The sequence below is a fragment of the Anguilla anguilla genome, chromosome 2 (genome assembly GCF_013347855.1).
Source record: "Anguilla anguilla isolate fAngAng1 chromosome 2, fAngAng1.pri, whole genome shotgun sequence".
NCBI lineage: Eukaryota > Metazoa > Chordata > Actinopteri > Anguilliformes > Anguillidae > Anguilla > Anguilla anguilla.
In genome coordinates this window covers 23,326,900-23,346,848 of record NC_049202.1, presented here as the reverse complement: position 1 = coordinate 23,346,848, position 19,949 = coordinate 23,326,900, and the positions used below count along the sequence as shown (strand labels likewise).

The 19,949-nt window shown below is 43.3% G+C and overlaps 1 protein-coding gene across 3 annotated transcripts in view; it reads right to left on the bottom strand.

Moving 5' to 3' along the window:
- atrnl1b (attractin-like 1b) overlaps positions 1–19,949 on the bottom strand; it is a 252,548-nt gene that overhangs the window by 160,065 nt on the left and 72,534 nt on the right. For all 3 annotated transcript variants that reach the window (XM_035404118.1, XM_035404116.1, XM_035404117.1), the window contains exons 4-5: positions 19,584–19,712; positions 17,560–17,768 (exon numbers count right to left, since the gene is read on the bottom strand). In XM_035404118.1, the coding sequence (XP_035260009.1) occupies positions 17,560–17,768; positions 19,584–19,712 (338 nt within the window). The remainder of the gene's footprint in view (positions 1–17,559; positions 17,769–19,583; positions 19,713–19,949) is intronic.

The following is a 19,949-nucleotide window of genomic DNA, read 5'->3' as shown; positions in this document are numbered from 1 at the left end:
GATTGTTGTGTGATATTTTTGAAACAACTGCCTTGTTGTTTCTGGTTTTGCTAGCTAAACTGTTTGAGAATAAAGCTGAGCTGGGTGTTAAATTAGCAATCAGAATAAGAAGAATAAAACAAAAACAAAGGAGATTTCAACAAAAAAGGGCATCAAGGCTGAAGGAACATGAGGAAGCGTAATAAAATAATAACAATGCTAATCCATACTGCTGTATTCTTTTATTTAGTTTTCTCCGGCTTGACATCTTTTCACAGAAGTCAGTCCCGTCTCTGCTCCACCTATACCTCGGCTTTATTCCAATCAATATATTGATCAACTTGAGGGCAGTGTAAATAACGGTAACGTTAAGGCCAGTTCAGATCAATGACTCGCAATGAGACGAAACGGTTTTAGAATGTTGCAGAGAAAATTGCGAACTGGTTAGTTGCAGGGCGTCTGAAGCCGTTGCCTGGGGTATCAAAAGACCCACCTTGTCAAATCGCCAAGTGCAGTTTTAGAACGTTTACAATCAGACGTCTTGGAATTTTGCAAGTTGCATCCAGTCTTGTTGCGAATCATTGATCTGAACTGGCCTTTTAGTTAGCTACATTGCAACGTTGCAACAAGGTAGCATTGCATTCGAGAGACGGTTTGAGAGGTCGGTACCGGTCGGTAGTGTTAGCTAGCATTTTTTCTAATTGTTAGCTGACATTAGATTGTGTTAATTACATTAGCTAGCTAGCTAACGCAACGTTACCTGATATGAGAGATGGATACTATGCGCAACGTTGTCTAAACTAATGTTGCCTTTATTGACATGGTCCGGTAGCTAGCGTTAGCTGTGCAAATAGCTATGTAATTTAGTAACGTTACATTGTCATCAAATGTAATACGAAATCTACATCAACAAATAACATGACCTCTCATGTTACACAAAAACATATTAGGGTTCCATAACCCCCCCCTCCCTTTCTCTGTTATTGTAATGCTAGCAGACACCGGAAAAAACAGTACGCTGCTCACACACAAGTGAGTTGAAGAGCAAGCCTGTTGCGTTAGCTCCGCCTACCCTCTCTGGCGGACCAACCACTGATGGGTGATGGAAAACGCGTCCCTAACTGTGCGCCGCTTGTGATTTTTTCCCGGGAATGTCGCCACAGACACCCAGTTCTTTAATCATAAATAATAATAATAATAATAATATAAATTAATATAATAATAGGCTCAATCACCATTGTGTTACCTAATTCAGCAATAGATAGTGACTTAACAGACATTTATTTTAATTAAAATCTTAGAGATTATTACTTTTTTTTTTTTTTTAACGGTTTGGTATTAGAATTTTCCGATGTTCGGTACTTTTAGGTCAAATGTAAAAGCCAGGGAAATGTGTCTCCCACATTACTGATTGAGAGGATGAAAGGTGTAGTATCTGCACTAGATGGCAGTAGCAACTAAGGTAGCCAAGTCAGGTGACGTGCGCTTGTGCAATCAAGCCAGTCACCTCGTTGATACAGCGCAAGCTTTGACTCAGTTCACTTCAGTAGTGATAGGTGTTGTAATTTGGAAATATTTTATTATAGAAAGATGCTGCATTGTTATTAAAATACCCTGTCTTTAGATCTATTTAAAAGTGAAAGACCTGTTTAAAGTTTACAATTGTTTAATTTTGAAATATATTTAATATATTTTTCTATTGTTTAGTGTTGTAACACTATAGGCCTATGCTTATTAATATGTTGAACAGGCTTCAACTTAAAGGTTGTAAATAAACCGTAAATTCAGAAATGAGGTCAACCCTTGTGGACATTCAGTTTCTGATCTATTAAGGTAATTTCAGTATCGTTAGGTACCGAGTATTGAATCAGTATCGTTTAAGTTTCAAGTATCGTTTCAGTATCGAGTATTGGGATGCTAAACCTGGTACCGGTATCAAAGTCAAAATTTTGGTATCATGACAACACTAGTCTGACGCCTTTTTTAGTTGTGGCACAGAAGCGCTGCAGCTCCACATACACGCCGAGCCATCTAAGTGTTACAACATGCAATCTAAGTGTTACAACATAGTAAAGGCCTTTACGGTAAGTGGCCAGGACACATCCATGGCGACGCAACTAAGTAATCTGACAAAATCTCATCAATATTTTGTACAATAATCATGATATTCAGTAGATATGTTGGGTGAAGGTATATGATCATGAGGACAAAACCATTTTAAAATCTCTCCATAGGGGGCGCAATAGTGCCAATGCTTGGACCCCTCCCAACGCTGCTTGCAGCTTTAATTTGTGGGTATTTTCATCCATATCAGATGAACCGTTTAAAAATGACAGCACGGGGCGCTAGTGAGCAAGGTATGGAGTAAAACGTCTTTTTCAGAACTCCTGCAGAATCTACAATATTTTCTTATTAAAACAGCTACTTTAATATGAAGACCAGCCTAAAAGTTCACTGAGACCACCATAAAGACACCATAAGTAGAATTATGCGCGTAGCACCGATCTGAATGGCGGAAAAGCTCCAAAAATATAAATACTGTGGTAGCGCTTCTCGGCCTGCAAGATCCACGAGACAGCGTATGCTAGGACCACCCCTCGCCCACCCGGACCGAAAGTTTAGATATGGCCGCTGAAGAAATTAAAGCATACATCTTATCCTCCCTGAGAGGAGAGATGTCTAAAACTATTAGGGAGGAACTTAAAAGTGCACTGGCGGAAGATGTTGATGCCCTCAAAGCAGAACTACAAGCAGTGTGGTCTGAAATCGCAAAAAATATGACTGCAATCCGATCAGAAGTCAACCATATGAAGGCGGATATTCAAGACATGAAAGGCGGATTATCAACATGGTCAGATGAGGTGGTTTCGCTACAAGCCACGGTAACCAGCCTTCAAAGCCAGGTGGTAGGCCTAACTCTAAAAGACCGATGTGAGGACATGGAGGGGAGAATGAGACGGGGCCATAGTCGAGTCGGTATTGATGAGCACCCGGAATCCAGCTCCCATAAAGCAGTCTCTAAAATAATTTATGGGGGCCTGGGACAGAGCCCCCCGATTCACAATGGGAAGCGGATTGCCATATTCCCCGACTACACCCAGCACTGCCAAAGACAGAGCATTGCCAATTCACGGACACACGGAAGGCGCTACGAGGACAAAAAGGAGTCCGTTGCGGTCTACTCTTCCCAGCTAGACTCCGGATTTCACACAAAGACGACGAGTTTATAGATACCAGAAAGGCCATGGAGTATATCCAGAAGACTGTTATCCCATCTACAGAGCCGGAAGACTGAGTATATCCTTACTTTCATTGACAATAACAGAAAGAACTGATGATTATGATGTGTAACTAATATATTTTTACATATTGTTAACACATCGCTATTCCCTGTTTATTTTCTATTGAAATTTAATTTGGTGCGTTAAACATAATCATAGGGGTAAATTACGCTTCACACTTAAGTGAACATATTTGTTTCCCGCGAGAGCCCACAATTCTTAATACTCTATGGCCGTTATTTTTATTATTTTATTATTTTCTTACTATATATACCTCATTAGTAGTTACTCTAATAGGAGATCATTAACATTCCTACTGAATGTAATTTTGTGTGTAATTAAGATGGCTATTTCACCATGAGGAGCTGTTTGACTTTATATATTTGTGTTAGGTCCTGCAGGAGCCTGAATGGCTAATACTTCATAACTCACTTTTTCTTTATCTTAGCACACTCAAAGCACAGTCAAACCCAATCTAGACTGTGCACTTTTGCTGCTTGCTGTTAGTGGCTAGGGACTAGGTCCCACCATTCTATTGCTAATGTTAGTTAGCTGTAGTCTTAATAGTTGTTGTGTTTTTCTTGTTCTGATCCTTATGTTCCCCGAGGATCCTGCATTAAAAATAAGAACAACAAGGTTACCATCTCCTTTTTTATCTGGATTCCTATTGTTTTTGTTGAAGTTAAAAAACTTTGGAACAGCTGTAGTAAGTACTTTTGCTTATTCCACTCCTTTTGGTTACATTATTTGCTTCCACTCCTCATAACCCACATAACAATATGCATGATCTATGTGTGGGCTGTTCGTCTCTGCCCCCCATATCTCTCCCCCAGCTTCCAGTACCAGGGGATCAAAGTACAAATTATATGTTGTAAGTAATGGACACACTAAAAATTATAAGCTATAATGTTAAAGGTCTTCATAGTCCTGTTAAGAGAAATAAATTTTTACACCAGCTGAAACAAGCCAAATGTCAGATAGCATTTCTTCAGGAAACCCATTTATCTGATGAGGAACATGAAAAGTTAAAAAAGTCATAGGCAGATAAAGTATATTACTCTTCACACTGATCAGGGAGAAAGAAGGGAGTGTCCATACTTATACACAGACAAATTAATTTCACACAAACATTGGTACATAAAGATACTGAGGGGAGATATATTTTGGTTAATGGATTAATTGATGGCATAGAAGTGTCCCTCATAAATGCATACGCACCTAATGAAGATGAGCCTGGTTTCATCAAGAAACTGTTCAATATGGTATTACAGTATAGCTCTGGATTGTTGCTGATGGGAGGAGACCTTAACTGTGTAATGTCACAGCTAATGGATCGACAACCTGCCTCTAAAGCTCCCCTATCTAGAATGAGCAGAATGCTCAAACATCAATCCATAGAAGCAGGCCTTGTGGGTATATGGAGAAGCAAGTTTCCAAGAAGCAGGGACTTCACTTTCTATTCAAGCAGACACATATCCTATTCAAGGATTGATTATTTCCTCACCCCTAAGGTAGAGTTACATAGGATAGAGGACATTGAGATACTGCCTATTACTACCTCTGACCATGCACCTGTTGCACTAAAGTGGGATATAGGCCATAGACCAGCATCCAAACAATGGAGACTTAATGCATCCCTCCTTAATGATAAAGAATTTACCTCCTTCATCACAGCAGAGCTCAAGAAGTATCTAGATACCAATACCTCGTCTGAAACATCACCCCTTATACTGTGGGACTGTGCTAAAGCATACATTAGGGGCCGCATTATTTCGTTTACATGTGCTAGGAAAAGAAAGAAGGAAGCTTAAACAGTGAGAATTGGAAGATAAAATAAAAGAGTTAGAACATAAACATAAACAATCTGCGATGACCAATCTCATAAATAATCTAAAAGCAGCTCGTAGAGAACTCAATAGCCTACTATCAGATAAGATTGAGGGAAGCTTAAGAGTCACTAACCAAAGATACTATGAATACGGCAACAGGGCAAGTAGATTATTAGTGCTTAGATTGAGAAAACAGCAATCATCCAATATAATACAGAGAATAAAATCACAAGACACCTTTGTCACAAAACCAGATCTGCGATACTAAAATGGCAACATCAGAGGCAACAAAGAGTGTGAAGAGGGTACCTCTTACACCCATTTCCAATACTATTGTGGATGATGTACTTTTGCGCCAAAAAAGAGAAAATCTGAGAGTTTGATCCGATTTCTTCAAAATGTTAAGGATGCTGAGGAATACGAATGGATGTTGTCTGATGAACGTGTAGTTTCACATATCGTTTTTGACAAAGTTACACAAGATGTGAAACTATACGCCGTTGAATCTGGCTGGGAAACATTTGAAGATGACACACATTTTCATTCCCTGCTAAAGACTGGAGTTTGTTTAGAAACAAAGTTTGTAGAGATCTTGAAGTCCCTGGTTTGGACCTTGTCTACAGTGCCGCATGGAATAGCGCAACACCGCAAAAAGGCTACTACATATTTGCTAATCGTCTTGAGGTCAGTTTGAGTGACAGGTCAGTTTTTGACCGCTATATGTTTGATTGAATGGTCAGTTTGAGTGGCAGGTCTGTTTGTCAGTGAGAGATTTATAACACCACCCCCCAAGTCATTGTTTCAAGGATCCGTTTGTCAGCGGGGACCTTTGTTAGACCTTTTATTCAGACTTTTCAATCATTCCCGTAGTATGGTGTGCTTAATGACGCCACCCCCTGTCGGTGTTTAAAAGGAGACATCTGTTTATCAGTGAGATTTATGACATTATACGTATAACACTATATATATTTGCGTGTTGCCCGGACATGTCGCGACGGCTGATGACCGAGACGTGTTTGGTTGTAAATATATTTAACCTGTAGGGTGTGTATAAAACTGACCCGGGTACCGCGTGGTTATTTACCGAGTTGACCTGCTGACAAGCGCATCTTGAGAAGACTACAAGGGATTCTTTCATTTTGAGTAAGTTGATTTGTTTGTTCTTACAGATTTAGTTTTATTTATAATTACATTTTGTGTTGCTGCATTTAGCTTTATGTTCGCTTTTGTTTTTTGTTTAACAGGCAGACTGTTTATTTGATAGGTGCTGCTGAATGCGATACAAATCGTATCAATCGATACACAATCGTCGAAATTGAAGGATTCGACTCTCTCGGTTAGTATGGTCTAATCATTTGTGTCTATGAAAGAAAATAAAATTTTGGCCGATGTTGTTATTTCACTATTAATTAAACCTGTTTTATCATACCTTTCAGTGTATGGTGATATTATTACGCCTGTATTGTGTTACCAAAGTGTACCCGAACAGTCGCCACTTGGTAAGCACGTCCCTATTTCAAGAATATCCATTTCTGAGAAACTGTATTGCTATCAATCAAATTTCAATCAAATTTATTTGTATAGCGTATTTTACAACAGTTGTCACAATACGCTTTACAGACAACCCTAGCCTAAACCCACACAGAAGCAAGCCTAAGGCAACAGTGGCAAGGAAAAACTCCCTGTGGCAGATGGGGAGAAACCTTGGAAGGAACCAGGCTCAAGGGGGAAACCCATCCTCCTCTGGTCAGCTCAGGGTGCCGACTGGTGACCAGCATGTCAGCCAGTTTATGCACAAGATATGATATGTGATGTGGCTCAGATGATGGGTGGGGCCGGGTGGCGGTGATGGGGAACAGCAGGTGGTGGCATCGAAGCCTGGACGGATACACAAATTAAATTCTGGGACGAAGCTTTGGGGATCTGCCAACGGACTCGAATAAGAACAAAGATATAGTCCTACCTGTGCTTACTGTGGTGAGGAATCGGTGTACGGCAACCGCATCGCAGTGTGGAATTATTGAAGGTTTTGTGGACGATTCTGAAGCTGTTGGATTATGCAACAACCAAGAACCTGCTGAAGATTCTCGTCAAGGGTATGACCGTTTATGTTTTGATATGGTCAATGATCGCGACACTGTTATTGGCGAACTCCACCATTATCCAGATCGGTTTGACAGAAACGTGTCTGTTTTTGAGAGGGAGGCAGTGCAAGACTGTTGAAAAGTTGGCTGAGAATATTGTTCAGATAACGAACGTTGAACAGAGGTTGGTTGATGACAATCTGAGATAGGAACGTAGATACCAGGAGTTGACTACGACGTTGAATAATCAGACAAAGATTATCCGTGAAGTTTTCTCGTTGTGTAAAGTGGATTGGGGTGCTTTGTCAGAGGTTTTAAGCCGACTTTCGAACATTTCCCGTAGGCCTAGTTCATGTTCCACGCCGGTCTCTTTTAACGCGATGTTGTCTCCAGAAAATGGTTACGGAGCTGAGCGTTTCTTGGATGCCATTGAAAGAGTTATGCAGAGCAACACGCAAATCAGGGTTGATGACAACTTGGAGCTAACAGTTTCTATTACACGGAGTAAGAACGGTGGTGTGTATAGAAAGCTACGCGACCTTGTGCACAATGAAGTGATTAGCAAAAACAAGATGAATTTATTTTTTCCTTCTAACATTTCAAACAACCTGTGTTTCACAATCTGTCTCGCACATTATCTGGACCCTCAAGCACCCGCCAACATACTAGAGAAGGTTGCAGACATGCACACACGCATCGGTTATACAATACAACAGAAAATAGGGTTTAAAGATGTTTCAAGGTTTGAGGGTGCACTAGGGATTAAAATAGTTGTACTCTATAGATCGGGTTCAAACATGTTGCAGAAATATCAGACAAGCGACACACCACACAGTAGGACAGTGTTCTTGTATCTTCACAACGGTCATTATTATATGATACGGAATCTTATGGCATTCCTAGGCGAGCCGTATGTTTGTCAGTTTTGCTATGCAGTATTTAGTAATCATCGAGACCACAGCTGTAAGTTCAGTTGTGATGTGTGCAATGACTCCGAAACCTAGAAAGCCAAAATATTGCAATGATTGTTCAAGGTATTGCAAATCAGGCTTATGTTTTGATAAACACAAACAGTCTGTTTCCACGGGTGAGTCAGGAGCGTTAGTGGCACCATGTGATGTTACAAAGTAGCCTATTGTAAGAAATGTAACAGACGCTACCATGTTAGTGTGAAAAAGCCAAAAGCGCACAAATGTGTTATGGGGCGTTGTATTCATTGCAGCGATGATTTGTCACCAGATGCAGAACATAATTGTTACATACAACCTACCACTTTAAAAAAACAGACACCAATTATATTTTCTTTGATTTTGAGACCTGGTTTGAGAATGGCAAACACAGCGCCAACTTTGTCTGTGCCATCACATTTAATGGCGAAGAGTTTACAGCTGAAGTTGACTGTATTGAAAAACTTTTGAGCAAGTTTAGATGCCCCAAGTACAGAGGTTATACATGGCTAGCGCACAATGCCACGGGGTTTGGCAATTTTATTCTCCTGGAACATTTTTCCAAAGTGGGCATTACACCTAAAATCACCATGATGGGGTGTAGGCTGATTTCCATGTACGACGAGTGTTTTAAGCAGCGATACATAGATAGCTACTCATTCATCCCTATGCGTCTTGCTAAAACATCCGCTGTGTTAAATCTGAGCACTGTGGAGAAAGGGCACAAATTTAACAAGCAGGAAAATGACAGTTACCGCGGTCCTTACCCAGATAAACATTACTATGGTTATGAGACCATGTCGGATAAGGACAAGGCCGAATTTGACAAGTGGTACAACTAAGTTGCTGACGGTGTTTTTGACTTCCAGAAAGAACTGTACACCTATGGTAGAAACGATGTTGTCCTGCTAAGAGAGGCTTGCTTAAAATACCGCGACGAATTTATAGAATGTACAGGTCTTGACCCGTTTAACCACATCACGCTGGCGTCCTGCTGTATGGCTGTCTACAAGACACGTTTTCCCTGACACATAACAACGCTTACGTTAACCAACACAAAGCATATTCGGACATTTCCATTGAATGGTTAGAATTTGTCAAGGAAAGCAGAAATGTAGATATGCACCACGCTCTGACCCAAGGTGAGATGATGGTGGGTAAATATTATGTTGACGGCTATTACGAAAAAGACGGCGAGAGAATAGCTCTTGAATTTAATGGTTGTATGCATCATGGTCACGCGTGCCGTTATAACCCAAACCACACGCATCCGTTGTCCAAGATACCATATGGGGTTTTAAGAAAGCGTTTTAATGACAAACTGTAAACTCTTACAAAGGCGTATGGGTTGAAGGTTGAAGTTATGTGGGAATGCGCGTGGAAGCGTGCTAAACAAAACAATCCGAGCGTTGTCAAATTTATGGCTACATACACACACCCGGCACGATAGAAACCTAGAGACAGCCTCTTTGGCGGTAGGACAAATGCTTACAAGCTGTACTACAAAGCTAAAGAGGGGGAGAAAATCAGGTATTTGGATTTCACAAGTTTATACCCATACTGTCAGGCTAGGAAAAGCTATCCCATAGGACACCCTCAGATAATTTTCAAGGACTTTGAACCTCTCGAAAACTATTACGGCTTGGTCAAAGCAACGGTACAACCGCCGCGAGGGCTACTCCACCCCGTCCTACCCTATCGTTGTAATGGGAAATTAATGTTCCCTCTCTGTCGAACATGCGCCAAACAGGAAAATCAGATTACACCCTGTCACCACAACGGTGAAGAAAGGTCAATTTCAGGATGCTGGGTTAGCATCAAGCTGATGAAAGCTGTTGAGAAGGGTTACGCTGTAGTCACTATAGACAAGGCTTGGCATTTCCCCCAAAGCTCAGACACGCTATTTTCTGACTACATGAAAACTTTTCTCCAGTACAAGCAGGAGGCTAGCGGTTACCCAGAGCATGCAGTGTCAGAGGCCGACAAGAGAGCCTATATTGATGACTGTTTCGAAAAGGAGAATATTAGGTTGAATCCTGATAAAATATGTGTGAATCAAGATCGCAGATCCATCAACAAACTTCTCAACAGCCTCTGGGGTCGAAGTATCAAATGAGGGAAAATTTACCCGTTGCAGAAATGTTGAACGACCAAGAACAATTTGTGCGATACATTTTTGGCGATGAATATGATGTCACCCACTTTTCGTTTGTCTCGGAAGATGTGGCGTTTATTCACTGGCGTCATGCTGATGGATATGGTGGGCAAACTCGCAACATAAACGTGTTTCTCGGTGCTTTCACAACGGCGCATGCACGATTGGAATTGTACAATCTTATGGATAAACTGGGTGACAGATTGTTGTACAGCGACACAGACAGCGTTTGTCTTTGTTTCTAAGAATGGTGACTGGGAACCACCCCTAGGACCATATCTAGGAGATCTGATGGATGAAATAGGCTGTGGGGATTACATCACAGAATTTTGCTTGGGCGGTCCAAAGACATACGGGTATCGGACGGCAGGTGGGAAAACCTGTATGAAAGCAAAGGGGATTACACTGAATGCCGAAAATTCAAAGGCGATCAAATTAGACACACTGATTGGTCTTGTTGACCACTATGCATTATGCACTACTTGCATGCGCTGTGAGGGGCAAAAAGCAACTCACACTGAAAAACAAATCAGTCGTTAAGCGTTTTAAAGTTGTGCACAACAAATGCGTCCTACTGTCTGATTTCTCGACATTGCCTTATGGGTACTGATAGCGGTATGGATAGGTCTATTCAGGGGTTGAGAGACGTCACAAATTTTGACTTTAGACTTCAACACCCTTTCTCTTGTGTAATAAGCGGACCTTCAAACTCGGGAAAAACATTTTTTGTAAAGATGTTGATTGCCAATGCTGACAATGTGATTTCTGATAAAACTGAAAACATTGTGTACATTTATGACTGTTCGCAACCGCTTTACGACGAGTTAATGAAGATAAGAGACATCAAGTTTGTTAAAGGGATACCCGGCACTCTTGATGACGACAACTCCTATGTTTAGGTCTCCGATTTTGGACACAGCCTCCTGGCTCACCTCTTGAAATGTACTGTTACGAAATGTGTAGCATTTTCTGTCTTTTGTTTTTATTATTTATTTTTTTTACTGTGAAATGTGTTTTCATTTTCTTCCTATGAAATGTGTTTTTATTCTCACTATGAAATGTGTTTTGTATATTTCAACATTGTTAATAAATTAAACTTTGACTTGTATAATTTCGTTTGGATTGTTTATTCTCCATCATCCTCACAGTACATTAAAGTTTATGAACATTTTCCCCATCTGTACATGTTGAATACAGTTATGTGTACAGATGTGCTCCTTGAGGTCCAGTTGGTCATCCAGGACCACCCCCAAGCTCTTGGCAGAGTGAGAGGCAGTCACTGTGGTGCCATCAACCGTGATTGAGAGTTCACGAAGCAAGGAGGTCTTGTACGGGAAGAAGAGCAGCTCAATTTTGTTGAGGTTGAGCTTCAGATGGTGGCTAGCCATCCAGGTGGAGATGTCAGCCAGGCAGGAAGAGATCTTATCATTGACCAGTGTGGCCGAGGGGGGGAAAGAAAAGAAGAGTTGTGTGTCATCTGCATAACAATGATAGGAAAAACCATGTGAATTAATGACTGAACCAAGAGATCTGGTGTATAAGGAGAACAGCAGAGGACCCAGTACAGATCCCTGCGGCACTCCCGTAACAAGTGGATGAGAAGCAGAGGCAGACCCCTTCCAGGTGACCTGGTAGGTCCTATCTGCAAGATAGGAAGCGAACCAAGACAGGGCAGTCCCGGCAATTCCCATCCCAGCCAAGGTGGAGAGGAGTATTTTATGGTTGACCGTGTCAAAAGCTGCAGACAGGTCAAGAAGGATCAGGACAGAGGAAAGGCGTGAGGCTCTTGCAGTGGCAAGTGCCTCCGTCACAGCTAGGAGTGCAGTCTCTGTTGAGTGCCCAGATCGGAAGCCAGACTGGTGAGGGTCTAGCAGGTTGTTATGATGGAGAAAAGAGGTTAATTGTTTAAGAACTGCTCGTTCGAGGGTTTTGGACAGAAAGGGTAGAAGGGATACGGGTCGATAATTTGCTACATCGGAGGGGTCTAATGTGGGTTTTTTGAGTAGTGGGGTAACACGAGCCGTCTTAAAAACAGAGGGAACATGACCAGAGGAGAGAGAGGAATTAACAATGGAAGACAGATAGGGATGGTCCTGTGTTCCTGTCTGCGTTTTCCCTGTTGGGCCGCCAGATGGCGGCACTTCTGTTTTGTGTCCTGCTCCCCCTGTGTAATTGTTTAATTGTTTCCAATTGTCCTATTAGTGCTTGCTGGTTGTCTCGTTTTCCCTTCCCTCTCTGTGGCCTGATTGTTCATAGTGCCCTCCTGTGTCTCGTCAGTGTCTGTTCTATTTAAGTTTCCCCCTCCCTTGACTCAGGTGCTGGATCCTTGCGGTTATGTCTGGTTGTTCTGTGCTCCCCTCCTCAAGTCTGCTCCATGCCTTCCTGCCCATGTTCTGGTTTCCCCATGTTTTGTATTTTCTGGATTTTCCTTGTTCCTATGTTTGTTTGAAATTTTCCTTCGTTTGTTGAAGGTCGCCCTGCAAGGCTTTTTGTTCCCTTTTGTTCCTGTGTGTAAGTAAAGTCTTTTATTCTTATAATTTGGGAGTTTTTGTATTTTTTCCACCCTCTGCGTTTGGGTCCCAACTCCCCACGCATCCTGACAGAAGGATCCAGCCAGTGCTGGACCCAGCAGAGGTTTTCTTTTCCCCCTCTCCCTTTTTCCCTTTTCTCTCCTCAGGTTTTTGTTTTGTTTATTATGCCACCAGTCTGGAGCAAGCCGGTGGTCGCTGGGCGGGCCTCTGAGTTCAGCCCTGCCATCGGACAGGCCCTCTTGTCCAGTGGACATGGGGCGGACCAGCTGACGAGCATACGCCAGGGGTCGCGGTCGTTTACGGAATACGCGACCGGGGCCTTCACGGCCTGCTCCGCCCCAAGCCCCGGAGGGGCCTTCTCGGCCTGCTCTGCCCCAAGCCCCGGAGGGGCTTGCTGGGCCTGCTCGGCCTGCTCGGCCTGCTCCGCCCCAAGCCCCGGAGGGGCCTGCTCGGCCTGCTCCGCCCCAAGTGGAACACTACCAAAATCTATTGTGATAGGTATGGTCGACAATGATGCATTTACGGCTACTTACGATAAGAACCCTTTTGCATTCAAACACTATGATCTAGAATTCTTAGCAGTCTACGTGGATGGACAACAATATCCATAGGCCTGCTCGGCCTGCTCCGCCCCAAGCCCCGGAGGGGCCTGCTCGGCCTGCTCGGCCTGCTCCGCCCCAAGTCCCGGAGGGGCCTTCACGACCTGCTCAGCCCCAAGCCCCGGAGGTGCCTGCTCGGCCTGCTCGGCCTGCTCCGCCCCAAGCCCCGGAGGGGCCTGCTCGGCCTGCTCGGCCTGCTCCGCCCCAATTCCCGGAGGGGCCTTCACGGCCTGCTTCGCCAGGGGCCTTCACGGCCTGCTTCGCCCCAAGTCCCGGAGGGGCCTTCACGGCCTGCTTCGCCCAAAGTCCTGGAGGGGCCTTCACGGCCTGCTCCGCCCCAGTTTGTTTCTGACAACTATCAGTTTGTTTCCAAAACTATCAAAAAAACACCCGATACGATCCCGGTTATGTAGACGGCTAGCCAGTGTTCCCCAGGGAGATCCGAGCTGTGCATATTAATTATTACCGATAGTAATATTTAGTAATATTAGTTTCTGCACAGGTCTTTCAGGTAACTGGTCGCTCGCTAACACACCAAGAAAATGCATATTTGCAGAAATTTTGTCCATAATGGCTGTTAGTTAAACAGTATTCATTGTCTCAGTAGTAATCCACCAGGACCTGTCTACGGTTTGATACTTCAATTATGCTATCAAATACAGCGTAAACTATCAGATTGATAGCATGTGGCAGTGGCTGTCTGAAGCAAGTTTCCAACCGTAGATTTCCAGTCTTAATTAGAGATAAATGTTGACCACATTCTTCGTCGGGTGTGAGGTTAAATGCATAGAGTGTGTAGCCATTCAAAAAGTCTTCTCGGTCAATAGCTAGGGCTCTATTTTTAAGATGTCTTCCTGAGGTGAGTGCTAACTGGTAAAACTCACGTACGGCAGACCCCGTCAGATATTAGGGCTGCAGGGGTTTAGCTGGATATTGTTGTCCATCCACGTAGACTGCTAAGAATTCTAGATCATAGTGTTTGAATCCAAAAGGGTTCTTATCGTAAGTAGCCGTAAATGCATCATTGTCGACCATACCTATCACAATAGATTTTGGTAGTGTTCCTAAAAACAAATTCTCCTGACTGGAGACACGTGTCCCAGCAGGTATGGAAATTTTTTTTAGATACACTCTATCAATTGGATATTTTGCGTGTGTATTGCTTGTGCAGGTGTATTCATTTGTGTCGTTAGTGAATGCAGAATGCAGAAGAGATGTCTAGTCTTGATTCTAGACTTTGCAATTGCCTTTGGAGATTGTTGTTGGGGTGTGACAACATGAGGAAGACAGCAGTGTCTATGCATATTAAGCTGGTCGTCAGAAGGCTCAGAAATGAAAATCAATCAATCAGGAACATTGAAAAAACCCTGGGCATGCCCAAGTCAACACTTCGGTTCATCATTAACAAGAAAAAAACAACCGGTGAACTCAATCATGTCAAAAGACCTGGTAGACAGAGGAAGACCAATGTAGTGGATGACCGGAGAATACTCTCTATGGTGAAGAAAACCCCCCTGACAACAGCCCAGCAGATCAAAAACACTCTCCTGGATGCAGGTGTAGATGTGTCAAAGTCTACCATACGTAGAAGACTACACCAGCAGGACTTCAGAGGGTACACTACAAGATGAAAACCACTGATAAGCCTGAAGAACAGAAAGGCGAGATCCGTGAAACATGATGGAGGGGGTGTTATGGCTTGGGCCTGTATGGCTGCCAGTGGAATGGGCTCACTTGTCTTCATCAATGATGTGACTGCAGACAGAAGTAGAACAATGAATTCTGATGTCTACAGAAATATTTTATCTGCTCAGATAAAACCAAATGCCTCCAAACTCATTGGACGGCACTTCATCATGCAACAAGACAATGACCCGAAACATACTGCTATAGCAACGAAGGGGTTTTTGATGTCCAAAAACTGGAAAATCCTTGACTGGCCGAGTCAATCACCAGATCTGAATCCAATTGAACATGCATTTTACATGCTGAAGAGGGGACTGAAGGCAAAAAGTCCCCAAAACAAGTAGGACTGAAGATGGCTGCAATACAGGCCTGGCAGAGCATCACCAGAGAAGATACCCAGCGTCTGGTGATGTCTATGCGTCGTTCAAGCAGTCATTGAATGCAAAGGATCAAATATTAAAAATTATTACTTTATTCTACATTATGTTAAACTGTCCAATATTATTTGATGCCCGAAAATGGGGGGACTATGTACAAAAGGTTCTATAATTTCTAAACGGTTCATCCGATATGTATGAAAATACCCTCAAATTAAAGCTGAGTCTGCACTTCAACCTCATTGTCATTGTATCCTTTCAAACTCAAAGTGCTAGAGTACAGAATCAAAATAACAAAAATGTGTCACTGTCCAATGAATTATGGTGCTCACTGTCTATATATATATATATATATATATATAGGGCAGGGTCGGATGAAAAATTACAGCTACTTACACAGAATTATAGCAGCTCCTTATACACAATGTTGTCTGTTATTCTGTCCTCATTTCCTTCAATAAAACCTTGCAAGTTGGTGGCTCTCTTTCCCCTCGAGAAGGCTCTGTAGAGCTGGACGTAAGCGAACACAAGCTGAGGAAAGTAGATGGCAACTCGCTCATGTTCTTGTCCCTGACCTTTGTTTATGGTAACTGAGAAAGCCAGCCTGACAGGGAACTGTCGCCTGACAAAGGGGAAAGGAAGCTCATAATTTCTGTCATGAATCAGACGGGGGCCGCACAGACCGTGATGCAATGACTGGTGTCGCTATGGTGAGAGAACGTGCACTTCGTTCTTCGAGCCGCTCTGACCGCAAAAACTATGAAACGACCTGACGTTCATGGAGACCGTGTGCGCCGTCCGCACCATGTAGTATGTCTATGGACCGTGCCGACCGCAAGAAGCATGAAACACGAATGATGAGCTAGCTAGCTAGGTACTTTATTAGCATGCTAACGTCAAATGGCGAATCAGCAATATGCATCAGAATTCTTACCTGACTTCTCTGGAGATTCGCTACCTCGCGCCAATCTCTTGCGTTTGGCATCACGACTTGCCAACAGTGATTTGCGCTTCTTTTTAAGCATGATGCAGAACGTTCTTCAAAAAAACTCTCTCTTTCTTTACTGGATCCTCTCCAGTATTTTCAGTTCCGTCTCTGGTGTGTGGTGTAACTGTTACCATTGGTACGGTGGAAAGTAGTTCCGGATTCCAAAATAAAAAGTAAAACTGGCAAGTATTTATTTAAGATTAAAAATGAAATGATGAAAAACACTATATGCAAAAGGCGGCCCCCTGAACCTTTTTTTGGGGCAAATTTAGAGGGATTGGAGGAAAGTGGATTGGAGGAGTCGTGGGACACACAAATACACAAACCACTCTCCAATTATAGTAGTAGGATATAAAGAAATACAGCAGTTATCCATGTCAGCACTAGGGGATGCCAGTGCATCAGAAGAGCACTGCAACTGAAATTATTTGAAATCTGTTGTCTCTGACTTCCCATGATATCTCATTGCTAGAAGGGTTTATGTAATTGCCACTCCGAGCACTTGTGCATTGTAGCCAGATATTGTCTCTTACCAACACAATGGGAATGGAGCTTGTTGCAAAATTACCCATATACTTAATCAAACTTAAAAGCTTAATTCACAGCTCAATGTTTGAATCTTTAACACAACAGAAGTTGTACCAAGACAAAGAAACAATACAATGCACATAAAATACATTCATAGACAGAAGTGGTCACAGACACATGCAATCACACACACACAAACACCCCCCCTATATAAAAAACCATACACACAAAAGTTAAAAAGAGACTATTAAAACAGATTCACAGGCACACATGTGCAAATAAACACAAATGCATGTACACACAAACACGCACACTTACACACACACAAACACAGGCACGTGCACACAAACACACAGACGCACATGCACACACACACGCACACACATACACACCCACAAACACAAACACACACACGCGCAAACACATGCATGTGTACTCGCACGAGCATGCATACACAAACATATAGACACACACACACACACGCAAACAGAAATACGCGCACACACACACTCACACGCGGCCTGTGACATGCCACACGCCAGCGGTACGCTAGGCGTGCAGGACGTGACCCCCACCTTGCCAGCTGTCGTTGCAGACACAGAGCTTCTCCCCGGTCAGGTCGCAATAGCCGTGGTCTGGGCTGCCGCAGTTGTTCCTGCAGTACGGGATATCGCAGGCCTCCCCCTTCCAGTACTTATCGCACTCGCAGTACACCCTGCTGGAGATGGAGTTCCCCGTGCTGCACTTCCCGTGACCCGAGCAGTTATTCGGGCACGAGTTCATTCTGCAAACAAACATCATGCGTCATGTGACCAGGTGACAGTACCCTGACCACTGTGAAGAGGTTACTGTATAGAACCGGACCTGACCGCTATCAAGAGGTTACTGTACAGAACGGGGACCTGACCGCTGTCAAGAGATTACTGTACAGAACTGGACCTGACCGCTGTCAAGAGATTACTGTACAGAACTGGACCTGACCGCTGCGAAGAGGTTACTGCACAGAACCAGACCTGTCCACTGTCAAGAGGTTACTGTACAGTACTAGACCTGACTCCGGTGAAGGGGTTACTGTACAGAACCGGACCTGACCACTGTCAAGAGGTTACTGTACAGAACCAGACCTGACCACTGTCAAGAGGTTACTGTACAGAACTGGACCTGACCGCTGCCAAGAGGTTACTGTACAGAACTGGACCTGACCACTGTGAAGAGGTTACTGTACAGAACCAGACCTGACCGCGGTGAAGAGGTTACTGAACAGAATCAGACCTGACCGCTGTCAAGAGATTACTGTACAGAACCGGACCTGTATAGTAAACTCTTCACAGCGGTCAGGTCTGGTTCTGTTCAGTAACCTCTTCACCGCAGTCAGGTCTGGTTCTGCACAGTAATCTCTTGACTGAAATTTTCTGCTACAAAACAGGCACAGATCTCTGCCAAGGTCACCAGTTCCCAAGGGATCTGGAACAAAAGACCTTGTCAGGCTTTCTGTTTTCTAAAATGCACTTACCTATTTCTACTTGAGAGGACATCATTCTTTTATAACTAAACGACAATGTTTTCCCAAAAACGAATAATTTGGGTGTAAATCGTTTAGTTCATTATTTTAAAAGTGAGAATGAACGATGAGACTGAGACTGTAGTTCAGATTACAAGTTTTACTAAGAGGAACATTTGAGCAGCATGAAACAAACAACATGAAATTCATAATCTCCAAAATTCATATGCACTGGGGGGGCACATCAAAGAATGAGTGAAGAGAGACCCACACTGTTTCCCTGCCTCCAAGGCTCTATACATCACCCCGCTTCTCGCATCACCATGACATCACCCGCCCTGAGTCAGCACGTCATTGGGGGGGGGGGGGGGAAAACATAATAAGAATGCACACTTACCCCCCCCCCCCCCCAAGGGGCCCATGTCTCATAGAGACCCACAAACAGTAATAAAAGCACCCCCCTCCCCCCCCCACCACCAATAAAGTGGAGAGGGAGGATCTTCACAGAGGGTCAGAGGGTCCCAGTCTCAAAAAGACAAGCATGTCTATGAAAATCTCAGTGTTGCACAAAGGGCTAATGACGTTAGCATACAGCCTGCATAATTAGTCGCCTGCATCCCCCTCACACACGTTTGGGAAATCCAATCCACAGACCGGTTCACAGGATGTAACATGCACAAAATGGCAAAAATGACATTCTGCTGCAGTATAAGTAACACAACACTGGAAAAGAAGATAAAGATAAGAAAATACCAGTATACAGCTATTTATTATTATTTTCACCGGTGATAATAAGCAAGTATTCAAAAGCTTACATTTTTTTAAAAATGTATTGAAGGTGACAGGGCTTCTGAAAAATAGGCCAGTTTCTGTCTAATACCACCAGCACCAATAACACCAATGCAAGCACTGAAGAACTACAGTAACACCATTACTAATAAGAGAAAGTTTTGAAGGTCATCTCTCTGCTCAAGCCAGTCCTTCAGAATATTAAAACAACTTCTGAAACCTCTTTGCGGTTTGAATGTGGTTGTGAAAGAAGTTGTGATTGCAGTTGAGAAAGTGGCCGTGAACATGGTTAAGAAAGTGGTCACTCACGAGTAGAAGATGTTGAACCCGGTCAGGTTGTATGCAGCATCGCTGAAGAAGTGAAGGAGCGCGTATCCGGACGTGGTCACCACTTCCGGCACAGTTTCATTTCCTCGAATCTCCGGAACGATGAGACCACTGTGTGGGAAGGGGGGGGGGGGCGTTACAAACCAATCAGAAAGCAGGTGTCACCTCTTTGTGAGAGAGAAGGTCACATTCTCCCCTCATCAGATCAACCACCACTGCATTAAAGTTCAACGACAAACAGCCTAAGAAATAAAAATGTATTCTTGTCCAGTCAAGCAGTTCTCAGAGACTTCCAACAAAGCTTTATTAGGAGCAGGACTTAGAAATCCAGATCAGTTTATTTTTATT